The sequence below is a fragment of the Onychostoma macrolepis genome, chromosome 04 (assembly GCF_012432095.1).
Source record: "Onychostoma macrolepis isolate SWU-2019 chromosome 04, ASM1243209v1, whole genome shotgun sequence".
NCBI lineage: Eukaryota > Metazoa > Chordata > Actinopteri > Cypriniformes > Cyprinidae > Onychostoma > Onychostoma macrolepis.
Genome location: NC_081158.1, coordinates 32,713,249 through 32,733,034, shown reverse-complemented (window position 1 = coordinate 32,733,034; position 19,786 = coordinate 32,713,249). Strand labels below are relative to the sequence as shown.

At 32.8% G+C, this 19,786-nt stretch overlaps 1 protein-coding gene across 2 annotated transcripts; it reads left to right on the top strand.

Annotated features, from left to right (window-relative positions):
• The first annotated feature begins 309 nt into the window (after positions 1-309).
• fgd4b (FYVE, RhoGEF and PH domain containing 4b) lies at positions 310-18,502 on the top strand. Of its 2 annotated transcripts, XM_058772622.1 has the most exons (18): positions 434-449; positions 1,798-1,932; positions 4,589-4,705; positions 5,818-5,953; positions 7,349-7,646; positions 8,899-8,991; positions 10,003-10,148; positions 10,222-10,378; positions 11,420-11,558; positions 11,788-11,846; positions 12,199-12,345; positions 12,595-12,767; positions 12,848-12,878; positions 14,160-14,243; positions 14,338-14,463; positions 14,577-14,726; positions 16,554-16,697; positions 17,770-18,502. In XM_058772622.1, the coding sequence occupies exons 3-18, from the start codon at positions 4,690-4,692 to the stop codon at positions 18,028-18,030; spliced, it is 2,160 nt and encodes a 719-aa protein (XP_058628605.1). In that variant the 5' UTR covers positions 434-449; positions 1,798-1,932; positions 4,589-4,689; the 3' UTR covers positions 18,031-18,502. The 2 variants fall into 2 exon arrangements, with proteins under 2 accessions (XP_058628604.1, XP_058628605.1); XM_058772621.1 differs by lacking the exon at positions 1,798-1,932 and having other exon boundaries at positions 310-449.
• The last annotated feature ends 1,284 nt before the right edge of the window (positions 18,503-19,786 follow it).

The following is a 19,786-nucleotide window of genomic DNA, read 5'->3' as shown; positions in this document are numbered from 1 at the left end:
ATTATAACTAAAAGAAATTAATTGTGAAGTTCGTGTCCAGGTACCTTATTTTCTATATTTTTAGTTGTTTGTTGTGTTCAGTAGGCTAATTTTGGTATATTAAATAGTAATTAAATTAATCTATTTTGTCATTTTACTCATACTTTAGTGCGCATACTCACAGTCTTGAGCCGCTACCTTCATTCATACTACAGATTTTGGAGGGTGGAGTTGTGTAGTGATCGTTGAACTCTGTCTGGTGAAGGTTGGTTGAAGTGTGCTGCAAACACGAGACAAGAACTTTACAGCTTAAAAGTGAGAATTAAAAGTGATTGTTTAAAGTTACGCGTCTGAAGCCTGAGGATCTGAGATGTTTGAGAAGGTGCGGAGGAGCGCGTATGATCTGAAGGCGTTCAGGAGAAGATCTGCACCGAATGGAGAGAAGAAGGCCAGACGAGGATCAGTTCCCGGTGAGACATCTTTACCGTCTTTCACAGCATCACATGCTTCAGCTTATTGCGGATTCACACGGTCTGTGGTTTGGCATTTCCTTGAGTATGGAAACAGCACGAGTGTTTGTATTGTCCATGAAGACGACTCAGAAATCATGGTGATTAAATGTCAGTTTCCTGTTTTTAATCTGTTTATCTGCTATTTTTATTAACGCATTTAGCTATTTTAAAATTTCTATTGTATTAAATAAATGAGGAAAATGTTATTATTTTATATGTATTATTGTATACATAAATACAAACGTTTATCATTTATATTTTATGTATGTAATGCAGGGATATTATTGTTAACAAAAAATTTAAACTATAAACAAAACACGTTTTTGTTACCTGAAGTACATATTAAATATAACAATATAATAAAAATAAACTTATTTTATTTTAGTTAGTTGCGAAGGAATCATTTATCATTTAATTTAACTAAAATAACTAAAACTGAAGAAAAAAAAACTGTATAGACACATAAAAAGAAATAATAAAAATGACAAAAACAACAAAATTTCTAAAACAAACTGCAAAATATAAGAATAAAAACTAATTCAAACTATAATTAATAACTTTAATAGCATCTCAGTGATACTATAAAATAACACTGATGTAATGTTGTGTACACATTTTATCTATCTGACTGTCTTTTTATTTATTTTCTTGCTTACCATTTTTAGATGTCGTGATCCAGCAATAAAGGACTGTAAAGCTCATGGAAGTTCATTGGTCGAAAGATGAAGGAATATTTTCTTTGAGCTTTCAGTGCAAAGTCTGCAAATTCAACTCTTGAGGGATTTAATCTCGAGTTTAATCTTTGTTTCTGTCTGGCTTTCTTAGTTACTGAGAATTGTACTATTAATATTACAGTTTGTCAAAATTTTGTAGTACGCTTGTGTCATAAAAATCCAGGCTAAAGGCAAGATGGGCCTATTACTAGTTTATTTGGTTTCTGCAATCAGTTTTGACTTTTGACACAATGTCAGTACAAGCTTCTGCCAGCAGAGGACAGTATAAATAGTATACATACATATATTCAGTCAAAACAGCTCATGTAGTCCTGAGACTTTATTATTTGACACATTATCTCATAAAACAACACGTGATTTCAGAAGGGTAATTCATATACAGTAGAATCTCAAATAACATCAATATGAGGAACTAACTCTTTCGCTCTAATCTTCACTAATGACATTTGATCTAATGAGTAAAAACAGGTGTGTGGGGAATTACACTATTTATTTTCCATTTGAAACAAGTTAGTGAACTCACTGGATGAGGCTTGACAGACTCTAAATGTCAGCAGTTTCTTGCACAATAGATGTCACACACATGCATTCATGCAGAAAAAAGGGAAATGCAGTGAACAGATAGAGGAGGGCATGCAGTGATCGGAGGCGTCATGTGCTCTGTCAACATACATGATTTAGGAGAGCAGTGTGTGACCAGAGATCAGGTCAGTGTGTGTGCTTTTGTTTATTTGTTTTTCATATATCATGTTTACGCTTTGCAGTTAATGAATTTCATTTGCAAAACATAGATATATATATTCTTTGCAGATTAAATTCATAAACTGAAATATATATAATATATAATAATTTTATTTTATATGTTTGTTTGTTTATTTATTAAAATATAATTAATATCATATTTTTAAATATAGAGATAGGGTTATATAATTAAAAAATAATAAAATAATTAATTCAATTTGTATTTTTGACGTATGGGTTAGGGCTACATTTTATTGAATTTTTATATTGCATTTATTTGTTTAACTTTATTAATTTTAAATAATTCATATTTAACTTTTATTTTATATATATATATATATATATATATATATATATATATATATACATTTTTTTATTATTATTATTAATTTAATTATTTAAAATACAATTAATATTTAATTTGTGTTATGTTTTATATAGGGTTATATTTTATATTTACATAATTTGTATATATTATTTATATATATTATGATATTTATATAATTAATATTTAATTTTAGAAAATTATGTATACAGGGTTAGGGTTATATTTTTATTTAGATAATTTTTATATCTTAATATAATTTTATATTAATATTTTGTTTGTTTATTTATACTTTTAAAATATGACATTTGGTGTGTGATTTACAAATCTGAAGTGAATTAAAAAATGAAATTGATATTAATTTCCTGGTTTTGCTCATCTCAAAAATATTTGATTGCTGAAAAAGTGAAGTCTCTGTGAAGTGATTTTTGTGCAAGCCGTGAGCATTTTTTGGTTTCTCTTTATATTCTCATGACACCGAGAGCTTGTGGATGCAGCACTTCTCCTTATGAGGGTCTGTCGTTGAAAGCGTTACAGTGAGTGAGTCTTTGTCTTGGACTCCGAGCGTGAGGAACTGAGAACGCAGACTGAGGAAGCACAGGCCTCCACACACTCACATTTCTTGCGAGTTCTTCACATTTCTTTCAAATGTGCTGCCTTCATTTCAGCATAATTAGTCTTTTATTTATTAAGTGAAAAAAGGAATACAATGGCAATGGTAAAACAGCAAATAAACATATTTTTAAAGTTAGGAGAAACTAGAATTTGTCAAAGTTTAGGGTGTTAAAAAGTCTTTTAACTTTTCTATGATTATTTTCCACAAAAAATAAAACAATACAGCTGATTTAATGCACGCTGATCTTATAGCGGGGCATGTTGTCACACAGTATCTGGATTCATTGCTGTTATTGTTGACTAAATTATTATAATAATTGAATAAAAGGAATTGAAATAAAAAATAAAACATAAATATTAGATGGAAAAACAACTGACATAAAAATAATTTAAAGCTAAATATATATATATATATATATATATATATATATATATATATATATATAAACCTAGTAAAAATGTCAAAAAGCAAAGGAAAATATAAAAATGAAAGGTAATTAAAAATATGATCTTGGATTCTGTTGTTCATTGAAGTGTTGTTAACTAAAACTAGGGAAAAAAAATATTTCTAGTAAAAAAAACAAAAAAAAAACAGAAATAAATAAAATAAATACAAATATTTTTGTATTTTTCGTAACACAAATCAACGATTTCGCATCACAGAATCACAGAAGATAATTAAATTAAAACTAAAACTAAAGTGAAAACTGAAAATATAAAAATAAAAGCTGCAGTGTAATGCAAAATATGATCTTATAGCAGGGCATGTTGTCACACTGTATATGGATTCTGCTGTTTATTGCGGTGTTGTTACTGGTAACTAAAAATATAACTTGTGTTTGTTTGTTTGCTGGTTTTTATTGTATTTGTTATACTTGTATTTTTAAAATTGTTTTTGCCATGAAAATAGCCTAAGATGCTGACATGGCATTAAATAAATATATACTACTACTACTACTGGTAACTAAAACTATTAAAAATTATCTTAGATAATTAAAATAAAATATTAATATAAATATTACATGGGAAAAAAACTTGAACTGAATAAAAAAAAATTAAGCTGAATAGGAATATTACAAAAAGAAAATGAAAAAAAGCACATAAAATTAAATTAGAAGTCATATTTCATAAATTATATGTATTTCATTGTATTTGATGCTATACTGTATGTAAAACAGTAAAATAAAACTTTTTGTGACACAATAAATCTGATTTGGCTGATAAATATTGTAACAAATATAAAATGATTGTTAAAACCGGCCCCTACCCAAAATGCACACAATTCTTCATTTAATGAGTTTTAAGTTAGATATATGCCACCATACCACCACATGTGTTATGATAAATCTATAATCACATAATGGTGTTCAAGAGGATGTGTGTTTAAGTGCACAATAGAGGAAGCAGCGATTTTCACTAAATGCATCCTTCAGATGGCGCTTTCAGTTTAAATTTTCATTCAAATGAGTAAATGGTGATATTTACATTTTTTTTTAAATAAGTTGAAAATTTAAAAACATAATCCACACATTTTACTGCATAAAATGAAACCTTACAGTCTGTGCTGGCTTAAAATGTGCTTAAAAACATCCAAAATCACTTCAGGTCAAGTTAATTGGTTTGCCTGGCTTTGCAGAAGTGAAGTGTGTGTTGTGTGAACTTCTGTGTGTGTGTGTGCACAGGAGATGTTGGATGCTGTGGCCAGTGTGACGTTACGGACGAGAGTTTGCTGAATAACAGGAGCTCAGTGTTGAGAAGGTCAGCGGTCTACACCGTCTCACCAATGCCTCCTCCGCCAGGTACTTCAGCATCAGACCAGTTGCTAACCGCCTACAAACCACATATTTGAAACCACTCCCAACCTCACATTTTCTCATTACAATGTATAAGACTCCTTTTAATAACTGAAATTCAGAGGTCTCAGAGGTTTTCTGAAATATGAAATAGTGTGGTTCGACTGTAAAGCAGCTGTAGGAGCACAGGAAGTGATGTTTGAGATAATGTAGGTTGTTTAACATGAGCTCGGCACTGTGGGCTTTACCCACAAACTCAACCTCCTGTAAAAAAAACAAAAACAAAAAAAAACTAGTATTCATGTAGTTATAAGTGAAATGGCAAATACTTACTGCAGAGTGACATGCTGTACATTTAGAACTGTTTTCTCACATTTATTCTTGTGTAAATATAATCTATATGGCTTCATTAGCTCATTTATTATTGAGAGACAACATGGAAGATTTGTACTTTTAAGACTTAGAAATGAAAAATGCTTTGACGACTTTTAAGAAAATAAAAAATGGTCTGAAAGTTGATTCAAATGTAAGTATAAGAGGTTTTATGGAGATTTCTCACCATATATCACTTAGATCTTAAATTTGAGAAAGAAAGAGAATTTTTTTTTTGAGTGTTTATATAAAATTATTAAATTTCATTTTTTAATTTTTAAACAAATTATTCAAATGCTTGATTATAAAATTGTTTAATAAAAATTTGTAAATTATTAAAATTATTTTAAATGATATAAATTACATTGTTGTAAAAAGTATTATTAAATATAACACATTATTTAAATTATTACTTTAAAAATAATTTGAATAATTAATGATTAACAATTATTTATTTTACAATTATTGAACTTATTAATTTGAAATATCACATGTGTGGGTTTGATTACACTGACCAATATTTTGAGTTTGATTATTGCAAAAATTATAATTAAAAATAAAAATACATTATTTAAAAGATTACTTTTAAAATGGTTGAATCATTCATTTTAAAATTAGAAATTTCACATGCGGGTTTAATTACACTGACCTCTGCTGTTTGTTTTGGAAAAAAATACTTCCTAGTCACAGATGATCACAAAATACCTGTTAGGAAGCGTCTTTCATGTCTTTATTTTCCACTATAGTTCTTCCGAAACCAAAATTCCAGTGTCCAGTGAAGGTTTCAGCTGGAAACATCATGGACGAGGAGGAGACGATGACAAACATAACCCGAGGAAGAACCACAGTGATCTCAAAATACCACAGAAACATTGACAGGAGGTGTGTAGGGTTTTATTTGTGTGTGCATAAGAAACTATATACTTGTATGTGTTAGCATTGAAAAACCACCAAATTGAAAAAAAATAAAATGAATAAAAAAATTAAAATTAAGTAAAAATACAAATTATTAAATTGAAATGAATGCAATTTTTTTTTACATGGGAATTTTCACTCAAAAAATAAAAAATAAAAATGGTCAAGCAAACAACTTGTGTTGACCCTAAAATGTAATGACCCTAAACCAACTTCACGAGGTGCATCCTGGGTTGCTTTCTTTTAATTTGTTTTTATTATTATTTTTTAAATTTTCATTCATTTATTTAATTAATAAATAAATGCATAAATAAATACATTTATTTATTTCAATAAATCAAATATTTAAAAAAAATATATCTATATTTTAAATGTTCTTTTTTTTTTTACCTTTTAAGTTGTAAATAAAACAAAGATTATTGGAATATTACAATCTTTACTATTACAATACTTTAAAATTTTATGTTTTATTTTAATTTTTAGTTTAGTTTGTTTGCACAAGAATAACATATACAATAAAAACAAAACAGTACAATCCATGTACTGTGCAGATAGAGGCAGAAAAGCCAAAAGGGCTTATTTAAAGGCTCAACCTAAAAAATAAAGAAAACAAAAACAACTTATGAAATTAAGGAAAGAGCTAAATTACAATAATATGTAAACGTAAATGACTGCAAATGAATTACAACACATGTGACCCTGGACCGCAAAACCAGTCTTAAGTTGCTGGGGTATATTTGTAGTAACAGCCAACAATTACATTGCATGGGTCAAAATTATCGCCAAAAATCATTAGGATATTAAGTAAAAATCACGTTCCATGAAGATATTGTGTAAGTTTAATACCCTAAATGTATCAAAACTTCATTTTTTTATTAGTAATATGCATTACTAAGAATGTCATTTTGTCAAGTTTAAAGGCGATTTTCTTTTTTTTTGCACCCTCAGATTCCAGATTTTCAAATAGTTGCATCTCAGCTAAATATTGTCCTGTCCTAACAAACCATACATCAATGAAAAGCTCAAAAAATTTACCCTTATGACTGGTTTTGTGGTCCAGGGTCACATATGTCAAAAACCCAGAAATAATGTACTCCAAAAACAAACCTTACATGGTACATAAAATGCATAAAGAACAAAAAACTGTTTCTGTCGATCCTACACCAGATGTATTGGTGTTTAAGATGATGAGAAACATTGTTGACTAGTATCATACGTTCACACTTCATAAATAGGACAGTGAAGGGAAACTCACCCCCTCATTTCTCTCTATAACCCTCTGCTCCGCCCTTTGAGACTTTCACTTCCTGTTGAAATGCTGTTCTAGACATGCTATTTGTCACCTAATACTCTCTCTTCCAGTGGCACCAAAGTTTCATCAGACGGTTCTACACCGAAGCACCTCGTCGAAGCCCCCGTCTGCACTCAGTCATCCTCGCAGGACTCCGGCTGGCACGTCTGGTCCGGCTGGTGGTCAGAAGAGGTCAAAGGTCACACTGAGTTTGGAGAGCAAGTGACGGATGCTGAACATCTCCCGGCTCCCTCAGAAGGCAGCAGCAGCAGCAGGAGTGAAAGAGCTCTACAGGACCACGAGGACGAGACTCAGGAGAACGTCCTAAATGAAGAGACGCAGAACATGGAGAAAGATGAAGACAAACAAGTGAGACGTCACCAGCATCACTATTACTAGTGCTTATACTTTGTATTAGTGATTTGAATAAAGGCCGCAGCCTAATTATTAAGCATTGGTACGACTTGTGGTACAAACATAAATGGTAAGCGATTAGATTTGCATTTTTTGACTGTATATAATAATATGAGTGAAAATGTATGAATATTATTATCATCAAGATAATATAAATAGCATTTGTCTTAATTATTGCAAAATGTGTTTAGTAAAAAAGTTAATACGTTGTTTAAATAATCACTTTTATAATGATTATAGTTAAATTATATATTTTTTAACTTATTAGAATTATTTAAATGATTTTTTTTAAATTATTCACATTTACATGATTTGTTTTAACATGATTAAATTATTTGTTTTAAAATGACTGAAAATGCATAAATTATTTGAATTATTAAACATTTACCTGTGAGATGTAAATTCATAAATTATTTTATTAAACGTGTTATCGGAGATGATAAAATAGGTGAAAATTTATATTTATTATTATTGTTTTTAAATAATATAAATTGTATTTGTCCTAATTTTTGTAAAAGATATAGATATATTTTTATGAATTCCTTATTTAAATTATTACTATTATGATCATTATTAATTACATAACATAATTTGCATTGTAGTAATGTAACAAATGTATACATTATTTAACTTATTACTTTTAAAATGATAGAAATGATTAATTTAAAAATTATTATAATCATTAAAAATGTTAAATTGTTCAAAATAATTCTTCGTAAAGGCTTTAGATAAAAGTGTCTGCTAAATTAATGGACGTGAATGTAATGTGAACTGTGCAGTCCCTTGAAAAAGGGATGCAAGCCATATCTAGAGACCAAAATATCACAGAGATTTGGGATGTGGACTCTTTTGACTAAAAACAGGATCTCGGGAACCACAAAACAGCATCCTGACAGCCAGTTACATTACCCTAGCATCATGGCATCAAGTCATTTTCTTTGAGAAATGTGAAAATCTTATCAAGTACTAGCAAAAATCATAATGTCAGACTAAAGCAGCCTTTGTGTGACTGGTATCAGATATTTTTATCAGAAGTGGCCCATCTACCCGATCGTGTGACCCTGTTTTTTCCACTCAGACAGAGTAGTTTTACTCTGAATGTTAGTGGTTTTACAGCAACAGACATTACCTAAGTTACATTACCACAGAGACGTGTCATGCTTTCAGATTTAATAACTGAGAGGAAATAACAGGCTGTTTTCAACAGGAGCAGATCAAAGAGCTCAAGCTCTATAAGATAGCCAATGAGCTCCTGCAGACGGAGAGAGCGTACGTGACCCGGCTGCATTTGCTCGACCAGGTCAGTCCATGCTCTTCACTCACTTTCAGCTCTTTAAAATCTTCAAGTCTACTCTGCTTAAACTCTTAAAAATGAAGTTTTAAAAAAAAATGTATTGGCATCAATGGAATCTTTGTAAAATTATTTAAAATGATTACATTATTTAAATAATTAATTTGAAAATTATTAAATTACTCACAGCATTAATTTTACAGTTATTAAAACAAATATTTAATTGGTTAAATTGTTAATTTAAAAATGACCATCTATGGTTCCATGAAGAACTTTAACATCCATGGAATGTTTTACGAAAGTTACCTAAATTATTAAATTTAAAATTAGTATTTAAATTATTTTTTAAATCATTAATTAATTTAAGTTATTAATTTTAAATTCATGATTATGATTTAAAAATTGAAATAAAAAGAATTACATTAATTAAATGATTAATTGTAAATGATTAAATTACTTGCATGATTAATTTTAAAATGATCATGTATGGCTCCATGAACAACATTTAACATCGCTGAAACCTTTTTTTTTAAATGATTACAAATCATTACATTAATTAAATTATTCATTTTAAAATGGTTTAAATGGTCAGTTTTATCATAAATGGCTCCATGAAGAACCTTTAATATCCATGAAAGCCTTTTAAAATTATTAAAATGCTAAATTGTTCATTTTAAAAATATTTGCTTATTCAAATTATTAATTTTAAAATGATTAAATTAATTAAAATATTACATTTAAATTTAATAAAAACTTTAAATAAATTATAATTTTTTTTAAATGAAATGAAAAATGGAACCTTTGTATTGCATACAAGATATAAAGATAATGGAAAGTTTTTTTTTTTTTTTTTTTTTTAGATTAATAAAATGTTCTTCACACTAATAAAAATGGTTCTTTTTTAAGAAATGATCACTGAAAGGTTCTTTAGACAACCAAAAATGGTTCTTCTATAGCATTGCTACAAAAAGCCATTTAGAAAAGCTTTATTTTTAAGAGTGTGCATGTGCATTTCTGCAGGTGTTCTGCGCTAAACTCACAGAGGAGGCCGGGAAGGGGACATTTCCTGTCGAGGTGGTGAAGGGCATCTTCTCCAATGTGGGATCCATCTACACCTTCCACAGCCAGTTCCTCCTGCCGGATCTGGAGACGCGGATGAGCCAGTGGTGAGCGCCGATTCATCTTCACACTTCTTCTCAGATCTCACACTCACCCGCTCACGTCTGCGTCCTCCTGCAGGGACTCCACGCCCCGCATCGGGGACATCTTAGCACAGCTCGCACCCTTTCTCAGGATGTACGCCGAGTACGTGAAGAACTTCGACAGCGCCATGGACGTGCTCAAACAGTGGACGGAGCGATCGGCGCAGTTTAACACCATCATTCAGGACATACAGGTGTGTGTGTGTGTGTGTGTGTGTTTTACCTGAAAATAACCAATTAAATAAACTCTTAACGGCAAAGTACTCATCACTGCCTGAACTCTTATTTTACCTCTTTTAAAAGCATTTTGGTTTGATTTTCCAGTTAAATAGCTAATATATCAAATAATTAGTTTTCTGATTTTTCCAGTTCAATATATATAGCAAAATAATATAAAATAATTTGGTGATTTTTCCAGTTAAATAGCTAAAAATATATACGAATATCAAATTAATTTGGTGTGATTTTTATTTAAATAGCTGCAAATATATACAAATATTATAATTATTACATATAATATTATATATTACAAATATTATATTATAATTAGGTCTGACTGGCTAGTTAAATGGCTAAAAATATATATAGAATTAATCTAAAGGACTGATTTTCCAGTTAAATAGCTAAAATATATATACAAATATCAAAATAATTTGGTATGGTTTTTTCATTAAATATCTAGAAATATATAAAATAATTTTAAATAATTTGGTTTGGTTTTCCAGTTAAATAGCTGAAAATATATAAAATAAAATTATATAAAAGTACTTATCACTACCCAAACTTTTATTATACCTTTTTAATCTGATTTTCCAATTAAATAACTAAAAATATAGAGAAATTATCTAAAATAATTTGGCTGTATTTTCCATAGCTGAAAATATATAAAATAATATAATATAAAAGTGGTCATCACTCTAAACTCATATATATATATATATATATATATATATGAGAGAGAGAGAGATAAAAGTATAGCTATACATTTATCACAATATTTCAGTTTATCATGATATATTATCATAATGTTTCAAATGAATTTTTTAAGCTTATAAAAAAGTTTTTTGCTTTTTTTTTCAATAATTTTCTGTATGAAAATCCAAGATGGCATGCCACATTTTTCAAGATGGCATGACCTTCAAAAACTAGATTGAATGTTACAATATCAAAAGACGTTTCATTTTCTCATAGTTTGAGATGATGCTAACGATGAGCTGTTTATTATTTTTGTGTAGAGTCAGGACGTGTGTGGGAATCTGACTCTGCAGCATCACATGCTGGAGCCGGTGCAGCGGGTTCCTCGCTACGAGATGCTGCTCAAAGACTATCTGAAGAAACTCCCGGAGGACGACCCCGACCGCAGCCAGGCCGAGAGTGAGAAATACACGCGTTTGGTTTTGCTTTTCCCACAATTCAAGCAACTACTATGTTTACAAGGACGGTTTTTTTAATGTTTTAAGCACAGTAAACTTATTTTGCACGGTTCTGTGAGCAACTGAACGTGATCAGTTGAGATAAAATAGAAGTTGTTTAGTTCCCAACTGCTTTCAGTTCCATAACTGGATGAGTCAGCTAAGATATCACTTCTCCTTCTCGTTTCCAGAGTCTCTGAACATCATCTCAATGGCTGCCACACACTCCAACATGGCCATCCGCAAGATGGTGAGAGACACTTTCACTTAACCTCCTAGATTAGTCAGACCAAGATGGCCTGTTTCCTGACTCCGTTTATGATTTTCATATGCGATTGTGGTTGTAAATGTGATTCGATTGCCATTTCTATTTTTTACATACATTTTTAAGAGTCAGTACTGAATCCATTTGAAAGTTTTTATCCTTATGTAGGTTTTTAAATGGCTTTTGTATAGTATTTCAACTTATTCACCCTGAAAATGCATTGCATTGCATTGAAATACCAACCAACCGACAATCTGGCCCTACAAGTCATTAGTGTTTTGCTCTCTATAAAGTCTTCATTGGTTTTATATGCAGAAGTTCTCTACATGTATTTCAGGAGAACCTGAAGAAGCTCATGGAGATCTATGAGATGCTGGGAGGTGAGGAGGACATCGTTAACCCGTCCAACGAGCTCATTAAAGAGGGACAAATCCTAAAGCTGGCCGCCAGAAACACCTCGTCCATGGAGAGATACCTTTTCCTGGTTAGATGCTTCTTACTCCGTATTTTTGGCTTGTTTTCCATATAAACATTCTTAAATCAAAATACATTTACTTGCAGCAAAACAAAGCATAAAGTCACTTAATTTAGATGTTTTTTTTTCTTCTTCAGAAAACAAGATTTGTCAAGTAAATGTATCTTGATTCAAGAATGTTTAGCTGAAAATGATTTTTTTTTGCAGTGTGTGCCGTCATTTGGGAGTTTAAACCATGCCATCCTTTTCTTTTCACAGTTTAACAACATGTTGCTGTACTGCGTGCCGAAGTTCAGTCTGGTGGGCCAGCGGTTCACTGTGCGCACGCGGGTCGGCGTTGAGGGCATGAAGGTGCTTGAGACCTCCAATGAAGACTATCCTCACACTTTCCAGGTGTCGGGCAAGGAGCGAACGCTGGAGCTGCAGGCCAGGTGAGGGCAGATCCATGCGCATATAGAGAACAACTTGTCTGTTTTAGCTCTTAATGACTGGAGCTTTCTGTTGTTCACAGCTCAGAGCAAGACAAAGAGGACTGGATCAAGGTATCGGTGTCATTCAGTTGCTCAAAGCTGCTTTAAATCTGAATTATATGAATGTAAGAATCAGGAAAGTATGGAAGCCCGTTTCTGCCATTGAATAAAAAATAAAAAAGGTTATTGCGACTTTTTTTCTCATAATTGCGTGATACAAACTCACAATTCTGACTTTTTTTCTCAGAATTGGATGATATAAATTCCCAGTTGCGAGTCAAAAAGTCATAATTCTGAGATATAAACTCACAATTCTGACTTTTTTCCTCAGAATTACGAGTTTATATCACGCAATTCTGAGCAAAAAAAGTCAGAATTGTGAGTTTATATATCGCAATTCTGACTTTATAACTCGCAATATAAAAAGTCGCAATATGAGATAAAAAGTCGCAATAATCTTTTTTTATTTTTTGTTCAGTGGCGGAAACAGGCTTCCATAGGAAAGACTGGTTTCCGCCACAGAATAAAAAATAAAAACGGTAATTGGGGCTTTTTATCTCACAATTCAGTCTCATTTTCTTGCAATTCTGAGGGGAAAAAAAGTCTGAATTGTGAGATTTAAAATTCGCAATTACCTTTATTTTATTATTATGTGGCAGAAATTTGTGACTTTCTGTCTCACAATTCTGACACTTTTTTTCCTCACAATTGCAAATTGATATCTCATATTTCTTTTTTTATCTTGTATTTTGAAATTTTATCAGAACAGTCCAGAGCTGTGAGGAAATGTCCAAATTGTGAGATAAAAGGTTGAAATGACCTTTTTATTTATTTTTTTATTAAATGGCAGAAATAAACTTGTGACTTTTTATTTCACAACTCTTAATTACAATATATAAACTCGCAATTGTGAGAAAAATGTGTATATATATTTAATTCTGAGCATATATGTCTGTTCAGACTTTTATTCTTAGAATTGCAAGGAAAATATAAACTATATAAAGATATAAACTGAATAAAGATATAACTAAATAAGATTATAGCTAAACTAAATAAAGATATTTAAAATAAATAAAAACAAACTATATAAAGATAAACTCCGAATTAAATGAACTTTTTTTTTAGTTGCTAGTTTATATCATTCACAATTGTGAGACATAAACTCAAAATTAAATATCTAAAAGTCTCTCTCACAATTGCGGGTTTATATCCTGCAATCAAGAGTTGCAAGGAAAAAAAGTCAGAATTGTGATATTTAAAAAGTTGCAATTACTATTTGATTTTCTTTTTTTTATTCCATGGCAGAAATAAGCTTCCATAGGAAAGTTTCAATGTAGGCTGTTTGCTTTCTAGGCGTTCCAGGAGACCATTGAAATCTTTCAGCAGAAGAACGAAACATTCAAATCAGCCTCTAAAGAAGTGGCGGATGAGGTTTCTGTAAGTAGAAAGAGCAGACTGGTCATGCATAAAGGTGACTGTGGTGGGGGTCGAGGGGGAAATCTTCCCTTATCTGTGCTCATGTGTTTTTCAGAAAGAGGAGTTGGGGAAGAGAGCCCCGCGCTGGATTCGGGACAATGAAGTGACCATGTGCATGAAATGCAAAGAGCCCTTCAACCCTCTGACCCGCAGGAGACACCACTGCAGGGCATGTGGATATGTGAGTTTGCATGTACACATTTATCTGAAAATCTAAACGAGCACTTCCTGTTCAAAACTCAGACTGTTTTATTGTGCTCCAAAGATTAGGTAATGTTTTGAAATGTGTCTTAGGTTGTGTGTTATAAATGTTCGGACTACAAGGCATCGCTGCGGTACGACGGCAACAAGTTAAACAAGGTGTGTAAAGACTGTTACTTCATTCTGACCGGAAGAGCAGATGCTGAGGAACCAGTCAGCGGGAAGAAAAGAGGAATTCTTGAGGTACGTCTTATTGATGATTTTTTTTCTGTTTGCATTAACCATTTTTTAAATAATCTTGATTTCAGAGGTGTAATGAGTTCCTGAAACCATATTTGAGTAAAAGTACAGATATCTTACAGTGAAAATGTCTCCACTTCAAGTTACAAGCCACCAATTCCAAAACAACTTGAGTAAAATATGTATAGTTCAGTCATGAAACCCTAGATGGCGCAGGCTGACGGGTATTAGCGTAACTGATGATATTCACAGTGTTAAACAACTTGGCACAAGCTGATTGGTTCATATTGCATACGCAGTCGATGAGCTTGCTACTTTACATTTAAATGGCTGGTTAGCATTCACTTGAGCATTTGCAGCACACTTTCAGAGTTCCTCTGAAACCCACCACCTTCCCCAGCTCCACCTGTATAGATCTGCTACGGGTTATTTTATATGCTATTTGTGCAGCAGCAGTATGTCTTAAATATATGTTTCATAAAACAAGTTTACCAAACAAGCCAGGCTTATTTCAGTTAAGGTCATTGCACACTGAGTCCGAAATTTTCACACGTTGAAAAATAAATACAACCTCACATTGTCAATTACGTTTACACACTGCCTCCGAAACTTTCGTCCGTCATAAAAAAATTCTGATCGGGTTTGATTTTCTGCGTTTTCTGCATCTGTAGCAAGGATTTTGAGAGGTGTTTTGACAATTCAGAGCCACTGTAAAAGAAAATGCCAAAATCCAGAATGGCGATTGTCAAGTTCATCCACTTCGTCTCGCAGAACAAAGCACTGTAAAGATCCTTGCACACCGAGTTCACAGAAATTGGTGGTCTTCTATATCACTAGCAAAGCATCAAACTGAGCCACTGACATCCTGAAGTAAACTTTCAATCATCCGTGATAATCCCGCTGCTCTTTAATAAGGAGGGGGAATCTCAGGATTGGATGGACCCAATATTTCCTTTCTTTTTCTCTTTTTAAAAAGCGAGAGGACAATAAAATCATCCTCACTGCTTTGAAGACTCCATTTAGTAGCCTACTGTTTTGCAAATTTTTTCGCAACAGTTTAATTAATACGTATTGGACTCAGTGTGCAAGGTTTCTGTCCGTGACAAATTTTTAGGATAACAAATACAAAAAACGCAAACGAAAATTTCAGACTTGGTGTGCAATGACCTTTAGTCTGATTATTTTGAACCAAAGGCACAGAGAACATGTAACAAAAACAAGAAAGAGTTGATTTATGAAGAGAGCAATCACCTTTTTTTTAATTTTATTTTATTTTTTTTTGGTTTTAGAAAATAAACGTCTCTTCAGTATAATGAATGAATAAATAAAATAATGTTAAGTACAATTAAAAAGTCAAAGCCTTCTTGCACTGGATGTGCTGGTTTGGGCCTCATTGCCAGCTGCAGTCATGTCCTCATCTCATTTATAAAACGCCTGTAAATCACAACTACTTGCTAAGGAACTCACATTCACATAAAGTAGCCGTGTTGACAAGTTTGGGTGAGTAAGGGCAAAACGCACAAGATATAGTACTTTCAGTGCGCTGCAGTTGGCGATATCACTTTTGTAGCAGAACAAAAAAAAAAAAAAAAAGCTGCAGAAAAAGATAGGTGCCATGCAAAATGTAATGTGTAAGTGCAACACTCATTGCTAATGGAGTAAAGAGTACAGTGCTTATTCAAAAATGTAGTTAAGTAGAGAGTAAAATAACATCTTTGATACTCAGTAAAACTACATTGTCCAAGAAGATACTCAAGTACAGTAATTACATTTACTCAAATATTTTACACGTCTGCTTGAATTTTGTTTTCTCCTCTTGACCTTTACCAGATTGAAGCAGCTCAGGTCTCAGGAAACAGTTTCCTTTGTGGCTTCCTGCAGTACAGTACAGACCGAACTAAACCATGTCAGAGGGTCTGGTGTGTGATTCCGCAGCATGACGCGCTTGTTCTTTACCTGTATGGCGCTCCACAGGTGAGAGATGCAGTGTAGTCAAGCTCACATGCATCAGCCGTTCAATGATGCGATATAGACCAAATGGAAATGACTACAAAGTAATAAATACTTAAAAAAAAAAAAAAAACACACATTTTGTGTAGCTTGCTTCACATTATGTTAGCTTGACAAAGCAATGCCCTAGCAAACACTCAGATCACCTTAGCCACGCCCTAGCAACCACTCAGAACAACTTAGAAATCACTTAACAACATCCTAGTGACCATCTGAAACATTAGCAATCATTTAGAACACCTTAGCAACACCCTACCTAACTTGTCTACTTTTAAATATTAAAAAGTAGTTCACCCAAAAATTAAATTACCCCATGATTTACTAACCCTCAAGGCATCCTAGGTGTATATGACTTTCTTCTTTCAGAAGAATACAATTCGGAGTTATATTAAAAAAAAAATGTTCTGACTCTTCCGAGATTTATAATGGTAGTGAATGGGTGTTGAGATTTTGAAGCCCAAAAAAGTACATCCATCCATCATAAAAATTACTCCACATGACTCTGAGGGTTAATAAAGGCCTTCTGAAGCGTTTGTGTAAGAAAAATATCCTGTAGGATGTAGCTGTAGTGTAAGCTCCGGTGAGAAGTGACAAATGCGGAAGTGAAGAGGAGAGAGCAAAACAAAACAAAACACTGGTCATGAATTATAAGTACAGGATGAGGATTTGTAGAGACAAATGTCAGAGGGTTTCAGAATAAGCCAAGAGGAGACTGGTTTTCCTTTGCTGTAAACAAAACTTGGTTCTCGTGAAACTAGCATATTCACACCGGAGCTTACACTCGCTTACTCTCTTGTGAACACACATACGACAGTTAGCAGTTAGATATTTTTTTCTTACACAAATGCAGAAGGCCCCGCCCCCCCCATTCACTGACATTATAAAGCTTGGAAGAGCCAGGACATTTTTAATGTAACTCTGATTGTATTCGTCTGAAAGAAGAAAGTCATACACCTAGTATGGCTTGAGGGTGAGAAAATCATGGGGTAATTTTCGGCCTTAAATGAGTCTGGTTTCTCTGGGATTTTGTTCTCAGGATGTCAAAGCCCAGTGTACCATCCCGCTCCTGGGTTACCAGGTTGAGGACATCCAACGGTCTGTGGATCATCCTCCCACCAGCTTCCGTCTGTGCCAGTCCAAATCTGTCCACTGCTTCACTGCTGACACGGAGGAAGTGAAACTGCGCTGGCTGAAAGTGATACGCAAGGCCGTGATCGGGGAGATGCCAGAATGCCAGACGCCAGTCGATGATGACCTTGCCAACGGTTGCCATGAAGGCGTGCCTGATGGTACCTGAAAAAGACAGGGCAGTTTTCCAGCTTTTGCACTGTTACGCGTGTAACTCAGTGGAATAGAATGTGCTGATTAGAATGTGAAACCTTACAGAACAGATTGGATTTGTTTGGGAGTGTATAAATAGATTTTTCATACCATTCTATATGCAGATTAACATCAGATATTTTAATGTATTATAATGTTGACCTCAATCAGACTGGTAAAAACATTCAGTGCGTGATTGTTTAAATCATTATATTGTCTTAGTTTACAAAGTTTGTTTGCAGACCAATCTCAGCAAAGTCCGAATTATGCTTTGTGATTTATTAGCCTTTCTCTTTGTGATATCATGTTTTATGTATATTTTAAATTTGTAATGTTAATATGCTGTTTGTCATTGTCACTGTCCCTAAGATTTATGCACTTTATTGCTTTTTGTAAACCAGGACATTGACATTAAAATTAATTAATAAAGGTTAAGCTCCATCGCCCTATTCCTTAGACCTCTCTGTAGCTACCATCTGAATCCCTAGAGACCAATTTCAACACCTAAGCAACAGCCTAGCAACCACTTAGAACACCAAAGCAACATCCTAGCTATCATCTGAAATCATATAAACCAATTTGAATACCAAAGCAAACACCCTAGCAACCACTCAGAAAGCCATAGCAACATCCTAGCTATCATCTGAAACTGTAGAAACCATTGTGACCAACTGACACCCTAGCAACCACTTCAAAAATCAATCACTTAGCAACATCTATCTTAAACTCTAAACCTGTCACCTTAGCAACTCCAGCAACCAGTCTTCAGTTTCCACGAACAGACAAAAACACAAGAAATTACACCATCATAAACCTAAGAAAAGCCATAATAACAACATAAATGGTCCTTTTCAACTGAAAACATTTTAGTCTTCGTGCCAGGATGACGTTGTAAAAATATAAATATAAAATACAGCACACAGAGAAAATGCTAATGTGAATCATTCTGTGTGAATACTGTGTTTTTATCAAACTTTGTCAAAATTTAAGTCTAATCGGTTTTCAAGCACTTCACATTTCTCATGACGAAAACGGAGGCAACGGGAGGAATACGGTTGCTTTCCAAAAGCAGATGAAACTCTGTGGTAGGTAAATACATTGAAGCGGAAAGGAAATTCCCATTAGCAATGAATGGCTTAAAGCTAATGTCCTCATGAAGGAGAAAAACTGAAATTACTACATTGAACAAAGACTTGCCTCAACTCTGTTATTCTCACTTACATGTTCAGTGAAGTAGAGGTAACCAAGTACCCTGCTAAAAAAAAAAAAACAATAGCCCAATAGAAACCATCACAGAAATTCCAATGGTTTCCATTAAAATACCATCATAATCCATTAGCTTTTCCCAGTAAAACCATTACAAAATTCCTTTTTGTAGTGTCTTTTGGGCATTTTTCCAATAGGATTTAACATCCCACCAATAGAATCCATCACATACCAGTAGACACCATTACAGCTTCCATTAAAACCAATACAATTCCCATTATAACCATTACATTTTCTAATGTGTTTTGGGCAGGGTTCTATTGTTTTTTTTCAGCAGGGTAGCCTAATCTAATCGGCAAAATGTCTGAAACGCGACGAAGTAAGGTATATTCATCCCAAAAATTACCATTATGCCATTTTTACTCGTCCTCATGTCTTTGCAGACCTGTATGACTTTATTTCTTTGGAACACAAAATAATAGTTTTTGATAATGATAGTCAATAGGATAGAAAAAGCTTTGGACCCC

Coding starts and splice junctions, on each gene's coding strand:
- fgd4b (XM_058772621.1), top strand. CDS start 350: ATGTTTGAGAAGGTGCGGAGGAGCGCGTATGATCTGAAGGCGTTCAGG. Junction 4,706..5,817: donor ACCAATGCCTCCTCCGCCAG/GTACTTCAGCAT, acceptor TTTCCACTATAG/TTCTTCCGAAACCAAAATTC. Junction 14,244..14,337: donor AAGTGGCGGATGAGGTTTCT/GTAAGTAGAAAG, acceptor TGTGTTTTTCAG/AAAGAGGAGTTGGGGAAGAG.